Source organism: Odocoileus virginianus, unplaced genomic scaffold (genome assembly GCF_023699985.2).
Source record: "Odocoileus virginianus isolate 20LAN1187 ecotype Illinois unplaced genomic scaffold, Ovbor_1.2 Unplaced_Contig_20, whole genome shotgun sequence".
In the NCBI taxonomy this organism is placed as follows: Eukaryota; Metazoa; Chordata; class Mammalia; order Artiodactyla; family Cervidae; genus Odocoileus; species Odocoileus virginianus.
In genome coordinates, this window is record NW_027224337.1 from 1,153,611 (window position 1) to 1,176,212 (window position 22,602).

General features: G+C 49.7%; 2 protein-coding genes across 18 annotated transcripts in view; one reads left to right on the forward strand and one right to left on the reverse strand.

The window, feature by feature from the left end:
* The window catches only part of DNHD1 (dynein heavy chain domain 1), a 70,616-nt gene that overhangs the window by 23,011 nt on the left and 25,003 nt on the right, over nt 1-22,602 (forward strand). For 4 of the 10 annotated variants that reach the window (XM_070464212.1, XM_070464215.1, XM_070464217.1 and 1 more), the window contains exons 9-24: nt 4,259-4,513; nt 4,623-4,760; nt 4,906-4,957; nt 6,428-6,693; nt 6,784-7,027; nt 12,276-12,433; nt 12,914-13,039; nt 13,130-13,406; nt 15,204-15,331; nt 15,431-15,629; nt 16,011-16,105; nt 16,647-16,854; nt 18,641-18,766; nt 19,049-19,146; nt 19,248-22,143; nt 22,339-22,525. In XM_070464212.1, coding sequence (XP_070320313.1) covers nt 4,259-4,513; nt 4,623-4,760; nt 4,906-4,957; nt 6,428-6,693; nt 6,784-7,027; nt 12,276-12,433; nt 12,914-13,039; nt 13,130-13,406; nt 15,204-15,331; nt 15,431-15,629; nt 16,011-16,105; nt 16,647-16,854; nt 18,641-18,766; nt 19,049-19,146; nt 19,248-22,143; nt 22,339-22,525 — 5,453 coding nt within the window. Of the gene's footprint in view, nt 1-4,258; nt 4,514-4,622; nt 4,761-4,905; nt 4,958-5,529; nt 5,821-6,427; nt 6,694-6,783; nt 7,028-12,275; nt 12,434-12,913; nt 13,407-15,203; nt 15,332-15,430; nt 15,630-16,010; nt 16,106-16,646; nt 16,855-18,640; nt 18,767-19,048; nt 19,147-19,247; nt 22,144-22,338; nt 22,526-22,602 lie in introns of those variants that run through there. The other 6 variants (XM_070464210.1, XM_070464211.1, XM_070464214.1 and 3 more) reach the window with 5 other exon arrangements.
* RRP8 (ribosomal RNA processing 8) overlaps nt 18,288-22,602 on the reverse strand; it is a 52,706-nt gene continuing 48,391 nt past the window's right edge. The window contains exons 8-9 of one of the 8 annotated variants that reach the window (XR_011486513.1): nt 21,995-22,106; nt 18,288-19,596 (exon numbers count right to left, since the gene is read on the reverse strand). The gene's annotated coding sequence lies outside the window, so the exon portion shown is untranslated. Of the gene's footprint in view, nt 22,168-22,602 lie in introns of all 8 variants that reach the window. The other 7 variants (XR_011486512.1, XR_011486510.1, XR_011486509.1 and 4 more) reach the window with 7 other exon arrangements.

Sequence of the window (22,602 nt, forward strand, 5' to 3'; positions counted from 1 at the left end):
CTCATAATCTTTGCATACAATATAAATTTACTATTTATTATGTTTATTGTATGTATTCCAACAAGATGGTAGGAATTTTTGTTTCATTAACTAGTATGTTTCTATTACTTACTGTAGTGTATGACATACAGTAGGTGCTCAGTGAATATTTGTTGACTGAATGAATGCCAAGTTGAGTTTGTATCTATATTTTTCTCCCAAGCAGAATAAAACCTTGGCATTCTTCTAATTTTCTTTTTCTCCTCTCCCTACCCTCCACCCTTCTCATTATGTTTTTTTGGATATCTCCTGGAATTTTAGCCCTACATTGTTAAAAACATTTTTGGTTTATGGCTTCTCATTTAGAATTAACAATATATTTCACAATTTTTTGGTTTTTTTTTTTTTTTTTTGCTCATTACAATTTCTTGTAGACCACTTTATCTTCTTGTATTCATTTTCTTCTGTCAGAAATATACTCTTTTTTTTTTCCAGAGAGAATCTGTGGATGGTAAATTTTTAGAGTTTTTGTATATCTAAAAATGTCTTTATTCATCTTCAAACTTCAGTGATACTGTGGCTAGATATGGAATTCTAAGTTTTATTTAAAAGTTCTCCTTAGAACTTTAAAGATATTGCCCCTAGTGGTAAGGTTTTAAAAATGTATACTGATTATGTTCTGTTGTAGTTATTATTCTTGTTGTTAGTTTGTTTTTTTAAAGAATCTCCATTTTCTATTTTTATTATTTATTTTTTTGAAGTATAGTTGATTTACAGTGTTTCTTTACCAACTGAGCTATCAGATTAAAAATCTCATTAGAACTTTATTTATTTTTTTTCATTAGAACTTTAAAGATAATGACCCTCAGTTCAGTTCAGTCGCTAAGTCATGTCCAACTCTTTGCGACCCCATGGACTGCAGCACACCAGGCTTCCCTGTCCATCACCAACTCCCAGAGCTTACTCAAACTCATGTCCATCAAGTCAGTGATGCCATCCAACCATCTCATCCTCTGTCATCCTCTTCTCCTCCTGCCTTCAATCTTCCCAGCATCAGGGTCTTTTCTAATGAGTCAGTTCTTCGCATCAGGTGGTCAAAGTATTAGAGTTTCAGCTTCAGCATCAGTCCTTCCAATGAATATCAGGACTGATTTCCTTTAGGATTGACTGGTTTGATCTCCTTGCAGTCCAAAGGACTCTCAAGAGTCTTCTCCAACACCACAATTCAAAAGCATCAATTCTTCAGTGCTCAGCTTTCTTTATGGTCCAACTCTCATATCCATACATGACTACTGGAAAAACTGGCTTTGACTATACAGGCCTTCATTGGCAAAATAATGTCTCTGCTTTTTAATATGCTGTCTAGGTTGATCATAGCTTTTCTTCCAAGGAGCAAGAGTCTTTTAATTTCATGGCTGTAGTCACCATCTGCAGTGATTTTGGAGCCCCCAAAAATAAAGTCTGTCACTGTTTCCATTGTTTCCCCATCTATTTGCCATGAAGTGATGGGACCAGATGCCATGATCTTAGTTTTCTGAATGTTGAGTTTTAAACCAACTTTTTCACTCTCCTCTTTCACTTTCATCAAGAGGCTCTTTAGATCTTCTTTGCTTTCTGCCATAAGGGTGGTGTCATATCTGAGGTTATTGATATTTCTGCATATCTGAGGTTATTGATATTTCTCCTGGCAATCTTGATTCCAACTTGTGTTTCATCCAGCCTGGCATTTCACATGATGTACTCTGTGCATAAGTTAAATAAGCAGGGTGAAAATATGCAACCTTGATGTACTCTTTCCCAATTTGGAACCAGTATGTTGTTCCATGTCCAGTTCTAACTGTTGCTTCTTGACCTGCATACAGATTTCTCAAGAGGCAAGAAAGGTGGTCTGGTATTCCCATCTCTTGAAGAATTTTCCACAGTTTGTTGTGATCCACACAGTCAAAGGCTTTGGTGTAGTCAATAAAGCAGAAGTAGATTTTTTTCTGGAACTCTCTTGCTTTTTTGATGATCCAACAGATGTTGGCAATTTGATCTCTGGTTCCTCTGCCTTTTCTAAATCCAGCTTGAACATCTGGAAGTTCACAGTTCACATACTGTTGAAGCCTGGCTTGGAGAATTTTGAGCATTACTTTGCTAGCGTGTGAGATGAGTGCAATTGTGTGGTAGTTTGAATATTCTTTGGCATTGCCTTTCTTTGGGATTGGAATGAAAACTGACCTTTTCCAGTCCTGTGGCCACTGCTGAGTTTTCCAAATTTGCTGACATATTGAGTGCAGCACTTTCACAGCATCATCTTTTAGAATTTGAAATAGCTCAACTGGAATTCCATCACCTCCACTAGCTTTGTTTGTAGTGATGCTTCCTAAGGCCCACTTGACTTCACATTCCAGGATGTCTGGCTCTAGGTGAGTGATCACACCATCGTGGTTATCTGGGTCATGAAGATCTTTTCTTCTGTGTATTCTTGCCACCTCTTCTTAATATCTTCTGCTTGCATTAAGTCCATATGTTTCGGTCCTTTATTGTGCCCACCTTTGCATGAAATATTCCTTTGGTATCTCTAATTTTTTTGAAGAGATCTCTAGTCTTTCCCATTCTATTGTTTTCTTCTATTTCTTTGCATTCATATAATGTCCCTAGTGGTAAGGTTTTAAATAGATTATACTCTATTGTAGTAATTATTGTTGTTGTTAGTGTTTTTTTAGAATCTCCTTTTTCTCTCTAATTTTATTGTTTATTGAATTTTGATTGATGTATAGTTAATTCACAATGTTGTGCCAATCTCTACTGCACTAAGTGACTCAGTTTTACACACACACATACACACATGTATATACATTCTTTTTTAAATATTCTTTTCCATTATAGTTTATCCCAGGATATTGAATATAGTTCCCTGTGGTATACAGTAGGACCTTGTTGTTCATGGTTTTACCTAGGTGTCACTCAGTAAGTCTTCTCAGTGTGAGATGATACCTTCTTTTGACAAACATTTACAATGAAACTAACCATGCCAGGCTCTGTGTTAAGCAGTTAGGGTTAAGTGTAACAGAAGCAAATAAGGAGTAAATTCCTTAGAGAGTTTACAGTGTAGTGGACAAGTCACACGAATTGATAATGGTGCACTGGACTAAGGACTGTGGTATAGGAACCAGTGGGTATTGAGGGCATTGCTAGAGCATGGAAGAAGACACCTCACCAAGTATCCAAGTCAAGTTTGTATACGACATGCCTAACTTAGGTTTCAACTGCCTTATGTCTGGGTCTCAGAAGACTAGGATCTGAGCTCAGGGTGAGCAAAATATAATTCATAGCTACCTCATAGTTCTCACCACAAGCTCTGTTGAGCATCAGAAAGGATAGGGGAGCCGCAGGGACAAAAGGGTCCATCTGGCCAAATGTACCTTCCTGGTGTCTCCCCTCTGTTCCTCATCAGGACAGGCCAGAGAGGTGACAACTATCAGCACTCTTGTAGGCTGAGGAACTTCCCAGTTGTGAGATGAACCCACAAAGAGGCACCCAGGCTTTTATCCCACATTTCCCGCCCCCCCACTAGAAAGTCTATGTCAGTAGCCAGAGAGAGTTTCTGCTCTCACAGAAGGCTATGTTATGCTGGTCAGCATGCCATATCAACCAGACCTAGTGACTGGACATCATAACCTGGAATCATTACTGAGCCTTATTTGTTGCATATTTATATTTATTTTTTTTCTTTGTCTAATCTATGCATGACAAATCTATTTACACATGCACAAACTTTCTATTTGAGTCCCCCCTCCCCGGGGGCGTTGGAGGAGACCCTAGTTTGATTCCTGAGTTGGGAAGATCTGCTGGAGAAGGGATAGGCTACCCACTCCAGTATTCTTGGGCTTCCCTGGTGGCTCAGATGGTAAAGAATCCACCTCCACCTGCAATGCAGAAGACCTGGGTTTGATCCCTGGGTTGGGAAGATCCCCTGGAGAAGGGAACAGCTACCCACTCTGGCTTAGAGAATTCCAAGACTGAGCAACTTTCACTTCACTGGGGGCATTTGGCAGACAGACCTGGCCTATCAAATCAACTCATTGTAGCCTCTCAATATATGTTCTGCATTTCACATCTTCTCTGGTCCCTTAAAGATTTCCAGAGCCAATCTCTACAAAGAAGCAGCCCTCCATCGGCATATCTAGGGTCGAGGTTTTATACTCTGAAACCCAAGAGCTTTGCAACAGACCAGTGGGTGGCCAGTTTGGTCTCCATTCCCCTTTCTCCAGTGAACTTTCCACTCTCCTGACAGATCCACGAGGATACATACCACATGCAACAGGGCCTGCAGAAGCGACTGAAAAACTGCAAGAGGATCAGGACAGACCAGACCTCTGTGTACCTACAGAAGGTGCAGTGCCAACAGCTGGAGCAGAGGCTGAAGCAGGCAGAGGCCTGGTTGCTGCAGATGGGACAGCTGGCCCGCTTGGTAGACTATATGATCTGCCAGAACCTCGTGTCCATCATAGAGGAGAAGATAACCTCTTTTGTGGCCAACATCCTGCAAGTGAGGTGGTGGGCAGTATGTGGGAAGGCGGGCAGGCAGTCAGGGGCCGACTGGCGGGACACAAGAGCTGACCTGTAGCCCCACAACCTCTCCTGACCTTTCTTTACAGGCCCCAAGGCAGAAACCCTTTCTCTCCGCTCAGCTGGTCTTTGACAGTCGTGGTCAGCTGTCTCATGAGCCCTGTATTGAAAATATGATCCAGATTTTAACTGCGGGCCTAAGTTCAATGAAGGCCTCTGCCCTTAAGGTATTCTGGCTTGGGCAGGGGGCTGGCTGAAGGAATTCCCTACAGGGAATACCCTGTTTCTATCCTCTAGAATCAGAAGCTCTCAGTCTGGTCCGAACCCTCATTGTTTGCTCTTTTTGCCCCTTCTTTGCACTTTGGCATGAAGGTAATGCAGTCTACAGACCTGAAGACCTTCTGGGATTCCCTGTATATTGAAGGTATTTAAGGAGCCCTAGGCAGTGGGGAGGAAGGGTGGAAGGAGGGAGAAGGGCACGTGCAATGTCCTAATGGCCATAGAGTCAGGCACTGGACGTGGACAGAGCAGCTCCAACCTGGGTCTGAACATGTGTTGAGGGGTAGGAGGGTAGAGGCATTTTTTTGCTCCTCATGCATGTGCCAATGGGATTTTGTGATGAGTGGATGCATTGTATGTGAGAGAAGAGAGTCAAAGATAACTTCAAAGTTTTTGACTGGACAACCTGGAAGAATGGAGTTCCCGTTTACTGAAGTTGGAAGACTGCATGAGGAGCAATTTGGAGGGGAGTGGGTGGAGATCAGAGCCCACTTTGGGCTGTTGAAAGTTTGAGGTGCATGCTAGACATCTAGGTAGACATGTGGACGAGGCAGTTGTTTAAATGGGATTGGGATTCAGGGAGAGATCTGAGTTAGACACAAATTCCAGAGAAAATAGATGGTATTTAAAACCATGAAACTGGGTTAGTTCTAGAAAGTGAGTCCTGATGGGGAAGGGAAGAGATCTGAGGACGGGCTCTTGGGAGGGGGCACCGTGGTACATGTTTGGTGTATGAATCTAATTTATGAACATTTTGATGCCTCGTCTCCCTTTTTGTGCAAAGCTTAACACAAATACCGAAGTTGGCAATTAACCAGTTTCTAAGAATTAAGGCGAAGGCCCGGTTCAAGGATATTCCTTAAGACAGGCGCTAAGGACTGGCTTGCTCAGCTTCCTTCCCCACTTCCTCCTCTGTTCTGCGTTTCTGAAACTGCATTTCTCAGACCTCCTCGAGGCTGGGAGTCATAGGTTATTTAGACCTATAGGTGACTTCAGTTCAGAATTGAGGTAAGTAGGGGAGAGAGGCAGGACACATGCCATCTGTTCTGGTGGGGCTTGTAATCTTTTATCATCATGTATTTATGTCGCTAGTGGTATGGCGATGACATCCCAATTTGCCAGGCAGCACGAATCTCTAGACACTTGGCCTAGAGTATTTTTGTTGATCAGTTCTTGCAGTCATTCACAACTCACGTAATTTTATTAAATAATTGCTTATACTGGGCTTATACTGGGCTACTGATACTGGGCTTCCCTGGATTGGGAAGATCCCCTGGAGAAGGGAATGGCTACCCAATCCAGTATTCTTGCCTGGAGAATCCATGGACAGAGGAGCCTGGCAGGCTACAGTCAGTGGGGTCGCAAAGAGCTGGACACGAATGAGCGACTAATGCTTTCACTGCATATGCTAGCTAGAGTAAATTTTGCTGTCTGTGTCTGAACTCTAACAGATTCCCTGGCACTGTGTTTATGATATAGATGTATGTGTAAACTCACTCATGAACAGAGAATGTGTGAGGTGTGTAATGTGTATGTCCACACTCAGGGAAGAGGGAGAGGTTGTATGTGGTCCCTGGAGGGCACTCATGGACAATCATGGTATGTCCCCCACTAGACGAAGATGATGAGGACTACGCAGACTCAGACTTCATGATGCCCAAGTTCCAGGGCCAGCCCAGCGATGCTGTGGACGTCTTCTGTGGCCCGAATATAGGATTGGTGTGGCCCTGGAAGTCTCACACAGTTACTGAAGCCCTGGAGGTCCATGGGCACCGGCTTCGGGGCCAGTATTTGCCCCTTGATTATAAGCAGCTGCAAGAGGACCTGGACAACAGCCCCCAAATCCAGCAGGCACTGGCTATCCAACAGGCCCTGCTGGAGGTGAGAACAGAGGTTTAAGAAATGGGCTGGTGGCCACCAGTTCCTGTCACAGCCGCCCACCTCTACCCTAAGCCCCTCATCTGCCTCTAGGACATGCTGCAGGAGGTGCAGAAATTCTGCAGGGACTATCACTGGATGACAGGCGTTTATGAATTCCTGCAAGCCTGGGGGTGTCAAAAGCTGGAATCTATGAAAGGTTATCCTATCAAGAACTACGTGATGCTGGTGACCCGCCTGAACGCTTGGCAGGCCCAAGTCTCCAGGATACCCATGGAGTTGATCACAAGAGGCAGGCTGCTGCTGCTGAGCTGCCGTGACATACAGGCCGAGATGGGTGAGTGCTGCTTAGCCTCCCTTCTTGTTTTTTTAAAATTTTATTTATTTATTTATTTGTGGCTGCACTGGGCCTTTGTTGCTGCGCGCGGCCTTTCTCTGCTTGCAGCGAATGGGGGCTACTCTCGAATTACGGTAGCCCTCCTGAGTAGGGGCTTCTCACTGCAGTCGCCTCTTGTGGAGCGCAGATTCTAGCCATGCGGGCTTCAGTAGTTGCAGGGTGCATATGTGCTCAGTTGCTAAGTCATATCTGACTCTTTGTAACCTTATGACCTGTATTCTGCCCCGCTCCTCTGTCCATGGGATTTCCCGGGCAAGCATACTGGAGAGGGTTGCCATTTCCTCCTCCAGAGGATCTTCCTGACCCAGGGATCAAGCCTGCATCTCCTGTCTCCTGGATTGTCAAGAGGCTTCTTTAACTACTGAGCCTCCCGCGAAGCCCGGTAGTTGCATCCTCACTAGTTGTGGCGTGTGGTACGGTGACCCCATGGCATGTGGAATCCAGGGATGAGACCTGTGTCCCCTGCACTGGCAGGGGTTTCCTGGTGGCAGGACCGCCAGCGAAGTCCTGTCCTCCCTTCTGTCCTTCGCCTTCTGTTCCTTATCCACATGGCCCTCCTCACGCCTTCAGTGTCCCCCAGAGACCTTTGGTGCAGGGACTAGAAGAGCCTCCCAAAGCCCCAGGTCCCATCCTTCCCTTTGCCAACTGTCCACTACAGGGGATGGCCTCTCCATCTGTTTTGGCCCAGCTCATCCCCCATACTTCTCAGGAAAGGTGTCTCTGTCACCTGACATTTTCTGTTCTTATGGTGTGGAAGTAGTCAGACCAAATGTGACTGAGGGAAATCTTAGCTTGCTCCTTAGGCTAGGAGAACTCAGTTTCTTTACAGAGATTCTCAGGAATCAAGGGTGCCCTCTCTCCACATGTAGCAGTCAAAATTGACACCACGATTTGCATGTATAAAAAGTTACTCTCTTTAACTGATCTTGGCTTGTTATGTAGCCTTAAATTCTGCTGATGGTGAAAGAACAGACAGTTGGCCCTCCATATCTGTATGTTCTGCGTCTATGGGTAAAATTCCAGAAAGTCCCAAAAAAGCAAAACTTGAACCGACAACTGTTTATGTAGCATTTACACTGTATTTACAACTATTTACATAGCATTTACATCGTTTTAGGTGTTATAAGTAAACTAGAGATGATTTAAGGGGCTTCGCACATGGCACTAGTGGTAAAGAATCTGCCTACCAAGGAAGACATAAGACATAAGAGACACAGACTCAGTCCCTGGATTGGGAAGATCTCCTGGGGGAGGGCATGACAACCTACTCCAGTATTCTTGCCTGGAGAATCCCATGGACACAGGAGCCTGATGGGCTACAGTCCATAGGGTCGCACAGAGTCGGACATGACTGAAGTGACTTAACTTAGCACACAGCACAGAGATGATTTAAAGTACGCAGGGGGACATGTATAGGTTATATGCAAATACTATGCCACTTTATTTATTTATTTTTCATTTATTTTTATTAGTTGGAGGCTAATTACTTTACAGTATTGTAGTGCTTTTTGCCATACATTGACATGAATCAGCCATGGATTTACATGTGTTCCCCATTCTGAAACCCCATCCTGCCTCCCTCTCCATCCCATCCCTCTGGGTCATTCCAGTGCACCAGCCCTGAGCACTTGTCTCATGCATCCAACCTGGGCTAGCGATCTGTTTCACACTTGATAATATACATGTTTCGATGTTATTCTCTCAGATCATCCCACCCTCGCCTTCTCCCATAGAGTCCAAAAAAGTCTGTTCTATACATCTGTGTCTCTTTTTCTGTCTTGCATAAAGGGTTATCATTACCATCTTTCTAAATTCCATATATATGCGTTAGTATACTGTGTTGGTGTTTATCTTTCTGGCTTACTTCATTCTGTAAATGGGCTCCAGTTTCATCCATCTCATTAAAACTGATTCAAATGTATTCTTTTTAATGGCTGAGTAATTCCATTGTGTATATGTACCATAGCTTTCTTATCCATTCATCTGCTGATGGGCATCTAGGTTGCTTCCATGTCCTGGCTATTATAAACAGTGCTGCTATGAACACTGGGGTACACATGCCTCTTTCAGATCTGGTTTCCTTGGTGTGTATGCCCAGGAATGCCTTTATAAGGTAACTGAGCATGTGTGGATTTTGGTATCCTCAGGGGTCCTAGAACCAATTCCCCTAGGGACAACTGTATTCCAACTGAAAGTGAACACTTTTTTTTTTCATTTAAAGTAGGACTTCTGGTCTAATTCAGTCTATCTGGGGTAATTGGTCAATTCAAAATTCATACTACAGTTCTGGGTGGTTCTGTTTCTCAAGCATCCTCAGCTCCTTTTCCTCCCCAGGGCGGCACCTGGCGTTGGAGAGGACTTCGGGGCCGTGTGCTCTTCTTGGCTGGCTTCTGTTGACTTCCCTGAGGTCTCTGCCCTCCTTCTGACCTTTGCTTCTGGCGCAGCTGCATCCTGAGCTGGGGTAGCTGACATGTGTTCTCTCGGCTGCTGGGAGCCCAGAGTGTCTGCCCTAGCTGACCTGGCTCTGCATTGGCTCCTGCTGACACCACATGTCCTTGGGGTTTTGGTGAACCCTTCATCCAGTCTTTGTCCTAGGCTGGCCACCCCCACAGCTTCTGCTGAAGGGGGCCCCTTGCCTCTCAACCCGGGAACACCATCCGGGCCTGCTGGCTATCAACTCTCCACTGTCCCCTGTGTCCACTGCCGTCTGGGAGCTGTGGGATCTTGGGAACATTATATTTGCTCCTTTTTCTGCCGCATCACATCACACCCTGGTTTCTGCTCTGCTGTGACTGTCTCACGTCACACGAGTATAAGGGCACCCTGCAAGAGGGTCATCTCCCCAAAGCGATTACCTGGCAAGTGGAGCTCAGGCCCCCTGTGCCATCTATTCCCACTCAGCTCATCTCAGTTTCCCGCTTCAGGTGTCTACCTACCCACCCGAGGCCAAGACCCAGTTGTTGGTCTCCCTGGATCTCTGAGAAGTCTGGTTTAAGACGTAGCCTCGTTCTTCTTTTCTCTTCTTCCCTTCCTATGGGCAGCGTGTCTCACACTACTGTTTGCGGGCTAAGTGCCTCCACCCAGGAGATGGCTGTGGAGAGACACAGAACACAGTAGATTGGGAAGCTGGTTCCTCTAGGAAATTGAGAGGTTGATCTATTTTGTGACCTAACACCCCCAGATGGCAGTGTCTGCTTCCTGCAGAGACTAGGTACTTCGAGACCCATGCCCTCTAGGCCTGCTTGGTTTATGAAGGTGGGAAGCCTTGGAGCTGAGCCTCAAAGTGCTTGCTTGCCTAGATCTCCCTGCCTTTGCCCCTCCACAGATGAAAGCACAGGCCTCCTTAGGTATCTCCGAGGTGACAGAACTCCCTACTCCTATCCCCACCCTCCCTCCTAAATGTTCAGAGGGTTCAGGCTGGCCAGGCAGAAGCAGGAGTGCCTGTGACTGGTCTGCTTTCTTTCTGACCCTGGTTGCTGCGGGCTTTGCTCCACTCTTGCGCAGGAAGTCAGTGTTCTTTCTAATTTGTTGACTTCTTTGTCCTTACTCAACGGTCAGCTGACCTCTTTAAGAGGAACAGATGGAGAGCGCTGGGTTCAGAACTATGGTTCTGTTTTTACTGGTTTGCGTGACTTCATATCACTGAGCTTCAGTTTCTTTATTTGTAACATGGACATAGTGTACCCACTCACTGGGTTATGGGAAGGAGGATTAAATGAGATACTATTTGCAATATTCCTAGCATTGAGTATGGCATGCAGCAAATGCTTAATTTTTTTTTTTTTCATTTCACCTTGTTCCCTTCTGTCCACTTTCATCCTTCTAGTTTTATGCATTTATCCTGCCACTTTGCTCCTTTTCTATCTGGGCTCCCTTTAATAGAGAATGATAATGAGTTGACCTCAACAGAAATTTGAGTTCGTACTTTTCTCACCCGTCTCCCTAACTCCACCACATCCAACCTGTCACCAAATCCTTTCCATTCTTCTGCCTCCTAAGTATCTCTCAAATGTATTTCCCCCTCCATCTCCAACTTGCCACCCGGAGGAACCCTGGTATTTTATCAGTCCACTGCTCCTTCTTACCACACGGTGTCACTGTTGAGCTCTTGGTCTTCACCAGCCTGGTGCTGCTGATCAGAAAGCAGCACCATTGCAATGGTCTAGCTACTGTCAGAGGCCAGTGGGACAGTTTGGAAAAGGATAAGTTGACATCTTTGTGTTCTGCTCCACCTTGAGTACCCCTTGGAGGTTCCCTCATCTTGATTTTCTCAGTTTCAGCTCTTGGTGCCAATTCCTATTGGTTACTTTCTTCAAAGCCCCATCGGATCCGTTCCTTGTATGTCTCAATTATATGCCCCTGGAATTCGCTATCCTACTTTCCAGTTGCAGAGATGCCCATGAAATTTGAGTCAATTTACTTTTAACCCTTCAAAGCATAAAATATAACAAGATGGAGCCAGGGCTTCCAGAGTTTGAATCCTTGCTCTACCATATGAGCCATCATATTGGTATTATTCCTGTCCTTGGCGACAGTAGACTTGTTCGTATCACCAAAGCCAGCTTCCAAGATCGGCCACAAGTCCACCTGACAGCTTCTTTCCTTTAATCCTTAAAAAACAAAGGGCCAAGTGCACACTCTTCTTAGGCCTTCTTCTGCTAGAGCAGATGCAGTAAGACTCCTCAGAAACTGTTTATCTGGGGTGGGCATTCTGCTTCTCATGGCCATGGCGTTCCCTTGCCTTTGCATATGCTTTCATCCACTGGGTGTGCCCCTGGGAGCATTAACCACATAGTACAGGCAGCTCCAGGGCCCTCTTCCCTGAGGACGCTTTCCCCAGTCTCGTCAGGCTTCCCCCCTCTTCACTGAGCCAGGTTGAGGGCTGGCTGAAGAGCATTTATTGCACTGATGTGTGATTGTCCATTTATGTGTTTGTCTCTGCTGCCATATTGTGAGCTTCTGTGGGTGAGAACCTTCCTGTCTCACTCGTCGCCCTTGTCTGCTGGTGCCCAGCACGGGCCCTGGTGAGCTGCTGCTCATGACACCAGGCAGGGGTCCAGTATGTGTTCAGTGGCTGAGGCAACCAGTTCGTGCTCTGGTTTCCCCTTCAACCTGCTCTCACTCCAGCCTCCCCTGGATGCTCCCTTGGCACTGCAGCCCCTCATGCCTCGCTCTCTCCTGTCTTCAGAATCCAAGCTGGTAAACATCAGGAAGGACATTCTTGAACAGGTACAGAATGAATGCCAGAGCCGCAGTCAGCAGCTAATAACAGAGCTCACAGGCTTCATGAAGGCCTTCCAAACCATCAACTCAGACATCCACTCCATCGCATGGTGCTCCCAGAAGGTAGGCACTCCCCATCCTTCCTCCCCAGCTTATCCAGGGCCATCCCGCTCACATGCCAAGCACACTCCCTGAGCTCCCAATGGGACTTGATACCCTTAAACTGCATTCACCTGTGTGACCTGCCCTGGCCAGTTCTCACCCTGTTCACATGGCCCTCAGTATCCTCATGAAATGGGGAGGCCCTGATGTGATGAGAGAGCGACAGTCCTGCTTTCAGAGATAGAGTTCTGCTCTCTGTATGCTTAAGTAGAGATCCATTGCCCTGTCATCAGGGCAATGACTTGATGGGGGAGGAGCTGTGCTGTCTTCAGGGAGACCTCGGTCAGATGGGGATCTGATCCCGGACTGCCCTGATCTCAGTGGGTTAAAAGGCAACTGCTGGGACCTGGAGCCTCTAGCAGGAGGGGGTGCCCCTCAGGATGGGTGCAGAGAGGTGCACAGGGCTGTGTGGGTGCTGGCCTCACGCTGTCATCCCTGCAGCTGAATGAGGCCAACGAGCGGTACGCTGAGCTGGAGGAGCAAACGGAATACACGCGGTCCCTCTATGAGCTCATCCGCAACCACTTTGGCCTCTTCAGTGCTGAGAATGAGGCACTGGACATCTCGGTGAGAAGGCATCTCCTCTGCCCCTCCCGCTGCTCCTCCCATTCCCCACCACCACCACCTCTGCTTGACCGCCCTCTGCCTACCCCGCAGCTTATGGACACGTGGGAGTCATTCCAGTATGAGAAAAGCCAGGCCTCAGAGTTCCTGCTCAGCAAGCAGCATGCCATCGTGCCCAAGCTGCAGCAGCTGATGGCCGCGGCACTGGCGGAGCTGGAGGGCCTGATTGAGAAGGCCCTGTCTGGTCCATTCATGGACCCTGCACAGGAGCAGAGAAGCACTGAGCGCCAGCTCATCTCCCTGGAGCGTCAGTACCAGAACACAGTCAGCAGCCTCTGTGACCTGCACCATGCCTACACCACCTTCACTGGTACCCAGGGTCCCGCCCCCTCTGCCACCACCACCCTTGGGTGGTGTGATCCTGGGTGGCATGATCCTGGGTTGTGTCCTGGGTGATCCTAAGCAAGTCTTAGGGATCACATACCTTCATTATAGTCTCTTTTACATGCAAAGATTGCAGGACAAAATCTAAATCCATTGGGTATGTCAAGTGTTGTGCTTAGGGTGGGTATAAACGTTGTGCTTAGATGGGAGCTCATGGTCTGGAGGAGAAGGCAAATAGGTGAGTGTTCCATCAGAATGTGATGGGGTCAGAAGGCTAAAAGCCTGTGCAGAGAAATGTAAATGTGTTCTCGTCATAGTCCTTAGCCTTTGTGTAGCCCTGTTCAACTCAGGCCTACAGCAGGCAGCAGGTCCCAGATGAGAATGGGTGTGGACGCTCCATGGCCACTGCTTCCAGCCAGTGTGGTGGAGAGAGGTGGCTGCTGAGGGCTCCCCTGGCCCTGAGGAGGAAACCCGGACAGAACTGTTGGCCTTGGCCCTTCTGTGCAGTGTGCGGCTAGGCTGGTTCCCTCCTGCACGGGAAGTACTTTGTAGGCTGCAGGTTCTTTTCTCAGGTGCAGTCACTTCTGTCGCTCACTTGTATCCCTTGCAAGGGCATGTTGCCTCTGAGTTGACTCTTAGCCAACTGTTACCATCTCTGACTGTGAGGTCCCCAATCCCAGGGAGGAGACACTCTGGGACCATCCTAAAACAAGGGACTTTTCCTTTGGTCAAGTATTGGGGGACCCTCATCCCGTGCTCTAGCTGATGTAGACCACAGACCTTGGCCTTTCCTGCTAGTGGTCGGGATGTTTGTGGAAAAGTAGAGCAGAGGACTCTGGCCTTGTGTGGTCTCACCCGGAAAACTGCACAGCATTGGTTTTATTTCCTTTTTCCACCCCTGTCCCTTCACCAAACTCCCAGTTTTTATTATTAATACAACAATCTAGGATCTTAGATCTAGACCATTAGTGCTACTGTTTATTTTCCATTCTGTGTCTTTTATTTTACTTGCTACATTTGACGTTTGCTTTGTTCTATAACCGTGTTAACAACTATTTTGACATCTAAGGTTGAATGGTTTTTGTTTACCCACTTCCAGTTTTAAAAATACCACACCTTTTAGTTTTTTTCACTTCTTCTTTGGATGGCTGCAGTAACTCTTTGAGTAATTGTTTTTTTCTAAGAAGGGAGTTGGGGGTGTTAGAATTTCTAAGCTACTTATGACTAAGAATGACTGTATAATGTCCTTATATCACAGCTTGGCTAAACATTGGATTCTGAAGTCAAAAAATTGGCTCCTCTCTCCTTGGGATTAAGAGGAGTCAAGAATGTCAGGGAAGGTGGAAAGCAGTTCTTAATGGGGGGACACTGCCTAGGTCTCATTCAGAAACTGATGTTTGATCAAGGACTCGAAGGTGGTGAGGGAGTGAGCCATATAGTTCTCTAGAGGAGAGTGTTCCAGAAAGAATGAGCTGCCAGCCAAAGGCCCTCAGCAAGAGGGAGCAGGGCTGGTGTATCTGAGCAATAGTGAAGGGTGCTGTGGCTGAAGTGGCATAAGTGAGAGGAACTCTAATCAATAGAAGAGGACGCCTTCCCTTTCATCCCTATCATGTTTTCCTAGAGTTTCTTTCCCTGGACTAACTCTCCCTTGGTTTATTGTACTGAGCAGTTTTGGACACCATCCCCACCCCCACCTCGTCCCCTGCACTTTCAGGACCCTCCCTTCTGTCATTATGGGATCTTGACTGATCATGCCCGCCCGTCCCCCGGGCCTATCCCACAGGGGACGAGAGTCCTGTGCCCTTGCCCGTCTGTGGGACCCGCCCCATCGTGCAGCAACAGCACATCTGGCACCTGTACCGAGTCATCTCTGAAAACATCAGTGAATGGAAGTGCATGGCTTTTGCCAAGGTGCTGACGCCCTCCTTGGAGCCCCTGCCCGGGGGTGAAGCATCTCCGGGGGAGGGGGTGGGAGGGTCTCCAGCTGCCGGTGTGCCTCTCCCCCGACAGTTCAATCTGGCTCTGGCCCAGGAGAAGACAGACGGCTGGCTGACAGAGGCGGCCCGGGTGAGCGCGACCCTGGGGCTGCATAGCCCAGTGCTCCAGCGCTGCATGCACATGCTGGAGGAGTTCCGCAGCCTCCTTCCCCTGCTGACCAAGCTGGGCAGCCTCCAGGTGCAGAATCTCAACTGCCAAGCACTCCTGCGAGGTGGGTTTGGATAGAGTCAGAGGGCTGGGGAAGGGAAGGACATAGGGTTAGAACAATGGGACAACTCACTTCTCTATGGCTTTTTTTGGGGAAGCATCTTTCTTCCCTGGGCTGCCCTGACCTTTCCCCATGGACCACAGCCTCCTTCGCCTCACTGAGACAAGCATGTTTAACCTCCCACGCTACCCCGTGGATCCTCTCTGCTGCCCAGGGCTGGACTTAGGCTGGAGTCTTAGTTCTGGACTCTGAATTGTGCTCTGGACCTTGGGTTCTGGGCCCCTGCCTCTATGTCATACTTTGAGATGTGCTGTCTGGGCTGGGCTCGGCTGGGCTCTGCCAAAGACCGGGTATTGCTTTGACTTTCTGTCCCTCCACCTCCAGCCTTAGGGCTAAGCAGTCTCTCCAGCATAGAGCACCTAACAGTGGGCCAGCTGCTCTCTTGTCCGCTGCTGGAATTTACAGATCGAATCAATCAGGTGAGCCCTCCCCCTCCACAACCCCACTGAGGAGGGGTTCAAGCCCAAGGCCTGTTTGCTAAGCTCTGGTAGAGCCAGTTAAGACCCAGCAGTCCCTTGAGACAAGGGGGACAACAGATATTGGTTTATGGGGAGGGGGTTGAGATTGCTAGCCTGCCTGGGGAATATGGGGATCTGATGGGTGGTTCCAGACTCTCCATGACTGAGAGTATGTCCCTCCTCTACAGGGGAAGGAAGTGGGTGGCAGCCCCAAAGAGGTGGGCACACAGGATGGCAGATGTCCCCCAATACTTACCCTGTCCCCAAAGAGCATAAGTTGATTGAGGTATTGTCTGCTTGGCCAGAGCTTTGCAAAAGAGTGGGTTTCAGGGCAGCAGCCCTAGGTCACAGTGTGATGCTGGCGGCTTGCCTTTGAAGCCAATGACCCCGCTCTCCCTCTCTGAGACCCGCACTCTCCTGAGCCCTGGCCCTCGAGTCCAAGCTCCAGGGCTATCCCTTGAGCCATCTCCCAGTCTCGGCTCCTAAGTCCTGGCTCTTCCAGCTCTGGAGGACTGAAAACATACGGAATCATGCCCATGAGGCACTCTTGCGGCTGCAGCGGGCCTGGGAAGCACGCCAGCTGCGACTGCTCAACTTCATCCTGCACGTGCCCTACGAGTCCCCAGTCTCTGAGCGCTCCAAGAGGCAAGCGTCCCGCAGCCCCCGGTGGCAGGTAGTGGGCAAGGACAGTGGCACCTTCATCCTCTCAGGTGAGGCCCAGCCCTTAGGGGCCAGAGACAGCAGGACAGGGTGAGGGCCATATTCATCCACCAAGCTCTGCTGGACCTGGCTTCTCTAGCCAGGTCCCCTGCCCTCCTGGACAGCCTGAGCCATTCATCTGTTCTGAGACGTATCTTCCATGCAGCTCCCACACAGTCTTAATCTTCTTGGGAGCCCCTCACTCCCCCTCTCCTGCCCAATGTCTGGCCTCTTCAGCAAAGGTCTCCCCTATTTATGGTCACATCTCCCCAGTGTTCAATGCTGTGTTCTCTAGGCTGCACCAGCTCATTCATTCCTTTGCCGTTCCCTCATCAAACTCACCTGCCTCTTTTGAGCCAAATTCAGGAGACTCTTGAGATTATCAGACCAAAGTCCTGTCTCTTATGAACTCCCAGACAGGGACAAGAGAACAGAGATGGATGTGAGATGGAGCAGTGAAAAAGTGGAAGTGAAAGTCACTCAGTCGTGTCTGACTCTTTGCAACCCCATGGACTGTACAGTCCATGGAATTCTCCAGGCCAGGCCAGAATTCTGGAGTGGGTAGCTGTTCCCTTCTCCAGGGGATCTTCCCAACCCAGGGATCGAACCCAGGTCTCCTGCTTGGCAGGCAGATTCTTTACCACTGAGCCATCAGAAGGAGGAGCAACTTGAAATGAGCAGGAGACTGAGAGAAATCTTCCATTTCCTTAGGAAAAGGCCCCACGCTGACTTCTGAAGGAGTACAAGTTTGCTAAACATGCAAGGGCAGAAGGGCTTGCCGGACAGAAGGAGCAGTGTATGTCCAGGCACCCAAAATGGTATAATTAGGGAACTGCCAGTAAAGGAGAATTCCTCTTATCCAGTCTAATTAAAACCCAGCCAGAGGATTCAAAAAGTTAAAGCACTTAAATAGGGCAGTCAATCATAAAATATGCATACAAGGCCTAAGATTTTTATTTTAGCTTAAATCATATAATGTACATTTATTTACTAACCTTTTAATCTAAGGACAAGAGCTTTTCTTTGATTTGCAGCCAACTGGTAGAGGTTCCTCACTGCCTTTGTAGTATTAATACATTGTCTGCTATTTCCACTTTCCATTTCTGAAAGTTGAGAAGTGATATGAGGACACTTATGAAGCTATCTGAGTCCAGAATTTTTCTAGAGTTTTATTATAATTTCACAGTTTTAAAAAATTGACTTGTCTATACCTAATTTGGGCTTCCCAGGTGGTGCTAGTGGTAAAACAAAATCCGCCTGCAGTGTAGGAGATGTAAAGAGATGTGGGTTCAATCCCTGGGTTGGGAAGATCCCTAGAGGAGGGCATGGCAACCCACTCCAGTATTCTTGCCTGGAGAATCCCTTGGACAGAGGAGCCTGGCAGGCTACAGTCCATAGGGTTGCAAAGAGCTGGACAAGACTAAAGCAATAGCATGCATACCTAATTTAACATCATGCCTTTATTTTTTTAATAGTTTACCTTTACTTCTGAAGGCTTCCATAGTTTTTATAGAACCAGCAACTCTTTCCCCACCCGCATTTCAGTGATTAACATAATAATAGATTAAATTCTATAATTAAAATATAACTCACATAATAAACAGGACTTACATGAACAGTTTTGCCAACACACTCTGACTGTTGGTGAGCATATGGTTCAACTAGTGGAAGAAAAAAATGTTTGTATCTTCCAGAGAATAGTTTGAGATCTGTGAGTTTCAGTGTGTTTTGGGTATCAGTCACCTGTGCCCTTGCCTCATCTGACTGCTAGCTCAGCTCAAGTCCACTCTTCCTTAGATTACAGCAGCCTGCAGGACTCTATCCATGAAAGCCTTCAGGTGTTGTTCAAGATCCTGGCCATCCAGAAGTCAGGAAACTTAAACAGAATTGCTCTGGAGTGGGTGACCATCATGCATGGCCTGAGTGAGTACAGGCCTCTAGCTGGGCTGATAGGTGGGACCTGAAGGGAGATGACCCAGAAGGCTGGGGAGAGAGTGAGCACCACCTTCAGAGCCACTTCTTGGGCTAAAGTGACCAGGTCTTTATTCACGTTGCAGGTTTTCTCTCCTTCGTGCAAGGTCCTGGGGTCCTATTAAGCAGTTTTTTGGGGGGTAGGGCATCTCAAGAGGGCAGGAGGAGGCTGGTCCCTCTTGCAGAAGCTAGAACCCTAGTCTCCCTCCATTGTTCCCCTGATTGCCCTCACAGGTGCCCTGCTGCAGGTGTGGGTGACTTTCCAGCAGAAGTGGATCTTCCTAAATAAAGTTCTGTATGAGATGAAGATCCAGTTTCCCAGTCCTGAGCTGGTAGGGAAGTGGGTGTGGCAGGGTGGACCAGTGCTGCTGAATAGCAGGGCTCTGGGTTGGAGTGGCGGCGCTGCCCTCACCCTTGCCCTCTCTCACCACAGAGCACCCGTTTCGAGGCCATGGATGAGCAGTATCGAACCCTGATGCAGATCTCTGTAGCTGACCCCCTGGTTCTGTCACTCATAGTGCCCAGTGCCAAGCGGAACCCTCTTTTCCAAGGCCAGCAGCTGCAACAACTGCTGCAGGAGGGTTCCGTGGACCTGAAGGGCATCATCATGGCGCTGGAGAGCGTGCTCTATGCTGTGCGTGCCCACTTCCCCCGCCTCTTCTTCCTCAGCGACAGTGAGCTCGTGGTCCTGCTGGCTGCCCCACTGGAGTCCTGCGAGGCCCAGCTGTGGGCACGACGCTGCTTTCCTCATGTGCATGCCGTGAGCTTCGAGTCCAGTGAAACTGCAAAAGGCACGGATGACCCGGAGTCAAGTCCAAGCATACAGACTCAGGTGGAGGCGCTCGCGGTCTTCGGGGTGGGTGGGGAGGAGGTGAAGCTGCAGGGGTCCCTTCCTCTGCATCCTGATCTCCCCAAGTGGCTGGCCTCCCTGGAGGAGAGTCTGCGTTTGGTACTGGTGCACAAGTTGCAGGACTGCGTGGCTGCCCGTCTTGCTCTGGGCCCGTCCCTAGATAAGGCCTTCAAGCAGGAAAACCAGTTGCCCCAGGAAACCCAGTTACCCCTGAAGATGTATGTCCAGCACTGGCTGGACTTAGTCCAGGCCTTCCCGTGGCAGTGTGTGCTGGTGGCGGAGGAGGTGGTATGGCGGGCCAGCATGGAGGAGGCTCTGCTTGAAGGGAGGACCCTGGCCATGGTCCCCATGCATGTGCGCAAGCTAGAGGTACTGGTGCATTTTCTTCGGGCCCAGAGGTACTCTCAGGGTGAGCAGCCCCTGCCCTCTGTCCGCCAGACCAGTCTGCTAAGTGCCCTGCTGGTCATGGCGGTGACCCACCGGGACATAGCCCAGCTGCTGCAAGAGCACCAGGTCAGTGGGCTGACAGACTTCCACTGGGTCCGCCAACTCAAGTATCACCTGGGTTCCCCTCACACCGCTCCCCAAAGCCCCCTGCAGGGTCTCAAGACTGTTGTGTCTACTGAGACCTTTCCGGCCCCAGCTGCATGCTGGATAGATGTGCTGGGTCGGTCTTTCCTATACAATTATGAGTACCTGGGTCCCCGACTGGGGTCCCTACCCAGCCTGCTGCCCGAGCGGCCAGCCCTCACGCTGTTATTAGCCCTGGAAGAGGTGGCCTGCGGGACCCTGCTGGGCCCCCGTGGTGTGGGCAAGGCAGCCATAGTAAAGAGCCTGGCCCAGGCCCTGGGGCGCCAGCTGGTGGTGATGCCCTGCTTGCCACAGATGGAGGCCCGCAGCCTGAGCAACTACCTGAACGGTGCCCTGCAGGGAGGAGCCTGGCTGCTGTTAGAAGCAGCTCAGCACTTGCCCCTCGGCTTGCTCTCTGCCTTGGGCCAGCGCTTGGCCAAACTGCACCACCTCTATGCCCCGCTGTACCAGGAAGCTTCCCGAAATACCAGCACCGTCGACCCCACCCACCCCTGGCTCCTCGGCAGCAGGTTCTTTGAGAGACATCACGTGGACATACGCCTTGGCTACGGCTGCCTCCTGACCCTGCGGGCCCTGAGCCCTGCCATGCCCGCCAACCTGCGCCAACTGCTGCGGCCTGTGGCACTGACCCTGCCCGACCTGCAGCAAGTCACAGAGCTGACCCTGCTGGGAGCAGGGATCCGGGATGCCCCCCGCACCGCGACCCGCCTATCCAAGTTCTTCTCCCTAGAGCGTAAGCTGGTGTCTGGGCCCCTGCCCTGCCGCCTACCCCTCCTCAGGAAAGTGCTAGAAGACACGATACAGGCTCTGAACATGACCAAGGAGGACCCCGAGCCCGAGCAGTCCCGCAGCCTAGCCACCGTGGAGGAGGCCACCCTGCTTCGCACCCTGCTGCGCTCCCCACTGTTCAGCCTCCTGGAGGGGGCCCACCTGCAGGACCTCCAGAAGCTGCTCTGTGGGCTCTTTCCCACCGCCTCCCAGGTGCTGGCAGAGCCTGCAACCCCCAGGCTGAGGAAGTCACTGCTGGTGGAGGAGTTACGGCAGGGAGGCCTGCATCCCAGCCCTGATATTTTGGGGTCCCTGGATCAACTGAGCCAGGCCCTGGACCAGGCCTCAGGCATTTTGCTCCTGGGTCCGGCAGGCAGTGGCAAGACCACATGTTGGCACAGCTTATTTAAGATCCAGAATCGGCTGGCGGCCATGGAGGACCCCACAACCCAGAGCCGCCAGCCTGTGGAAATTACTCACCTGTATCCAGGCGTCCTCAGCCCTCAGGAGTTCCTGGGATGGCTGGAGGGCCCCTGCTGGCACAGTGGTGTCTTCCCCAGGCTGCTGCGTGAAGCCAGTCGGTGTAGGACCGTGGGCCCCCGGGGACAGGTACAGGAATCAGTGGGGATTCATCACTGGATAATATGTGATGGAGCTTCCAGTTCTTCCTGGCTGGACCCTATCACCTGCCTCCTAGGTGACCCCCCACAGCTTAGCCTCCCCAGTGGTCAGCAAATAGCACGACCCCCAGGTACTTTTCTTCTGATGGAAGTGGGAGATACCACAGGCATGGCCCCCACAGTGGTGGGCCGTTGTGCCCTGGTGTGGTGTGGTGGGGAGCAGACTTGGCAGGGTATGCTGAGCGTCCTGATGGCAGCCTTGCCCCGAGAGTACCGCCTGCAGCCCCAGACTGTCACTGAACTCAGCCACCTGGCTGAAGGGTTGGTGCCCGCCACGTTCCAGTTCCTCACCTGCCAGGGTGTTAGCTCTCTGCTGCAGGTACATGGACAGCGGCCCGTTTGCCCAGGTGTGGCTGAAGTCACCAGCCTGGCCCGCATCTTGCGTTGTCTGCTCAACCCACACCTGCGCATAGATGAGGAGGAGAAGGCACATATCCCAGGTGAAGGCAGGACTGATTTGAGAGCTGTGTGGAGGATAGTGGGGATATAAGCTGGAGCTTGTGGCCCAGGTTCTTAGGTGGACTTGGGTCTTGGGACTGAAGGTGAGAAGTAATAGCCAACCTCTACTGTCTTTCCCCACCCCCTCCTCTTTTTTCCTCCTGGGGCTCGTTTCCTGGCCATGGTGACCTTCACAGAGGACCTCAGCTATAATGATTCAAAGTGTATAGTGGCTCGAAGCATTAAGGCCTCAAAAACCAGCTCTCTGCACCAGAACCAGATTGACAGTGATGACGTGCCTAGTAAGCGCAGGGAGCACTTGCTGGCCATCAGCAGCTTTCTTTTTGCTGTGATCTGGGGCTTTGGAGCCCACCTTCCCTCCAGGTATCTACAGGGGTGGAGGGGGGAGACAGAGAGGGCGGAAATGGAACAACCCATGGGTGTCCAAACCCTGGCGCAAT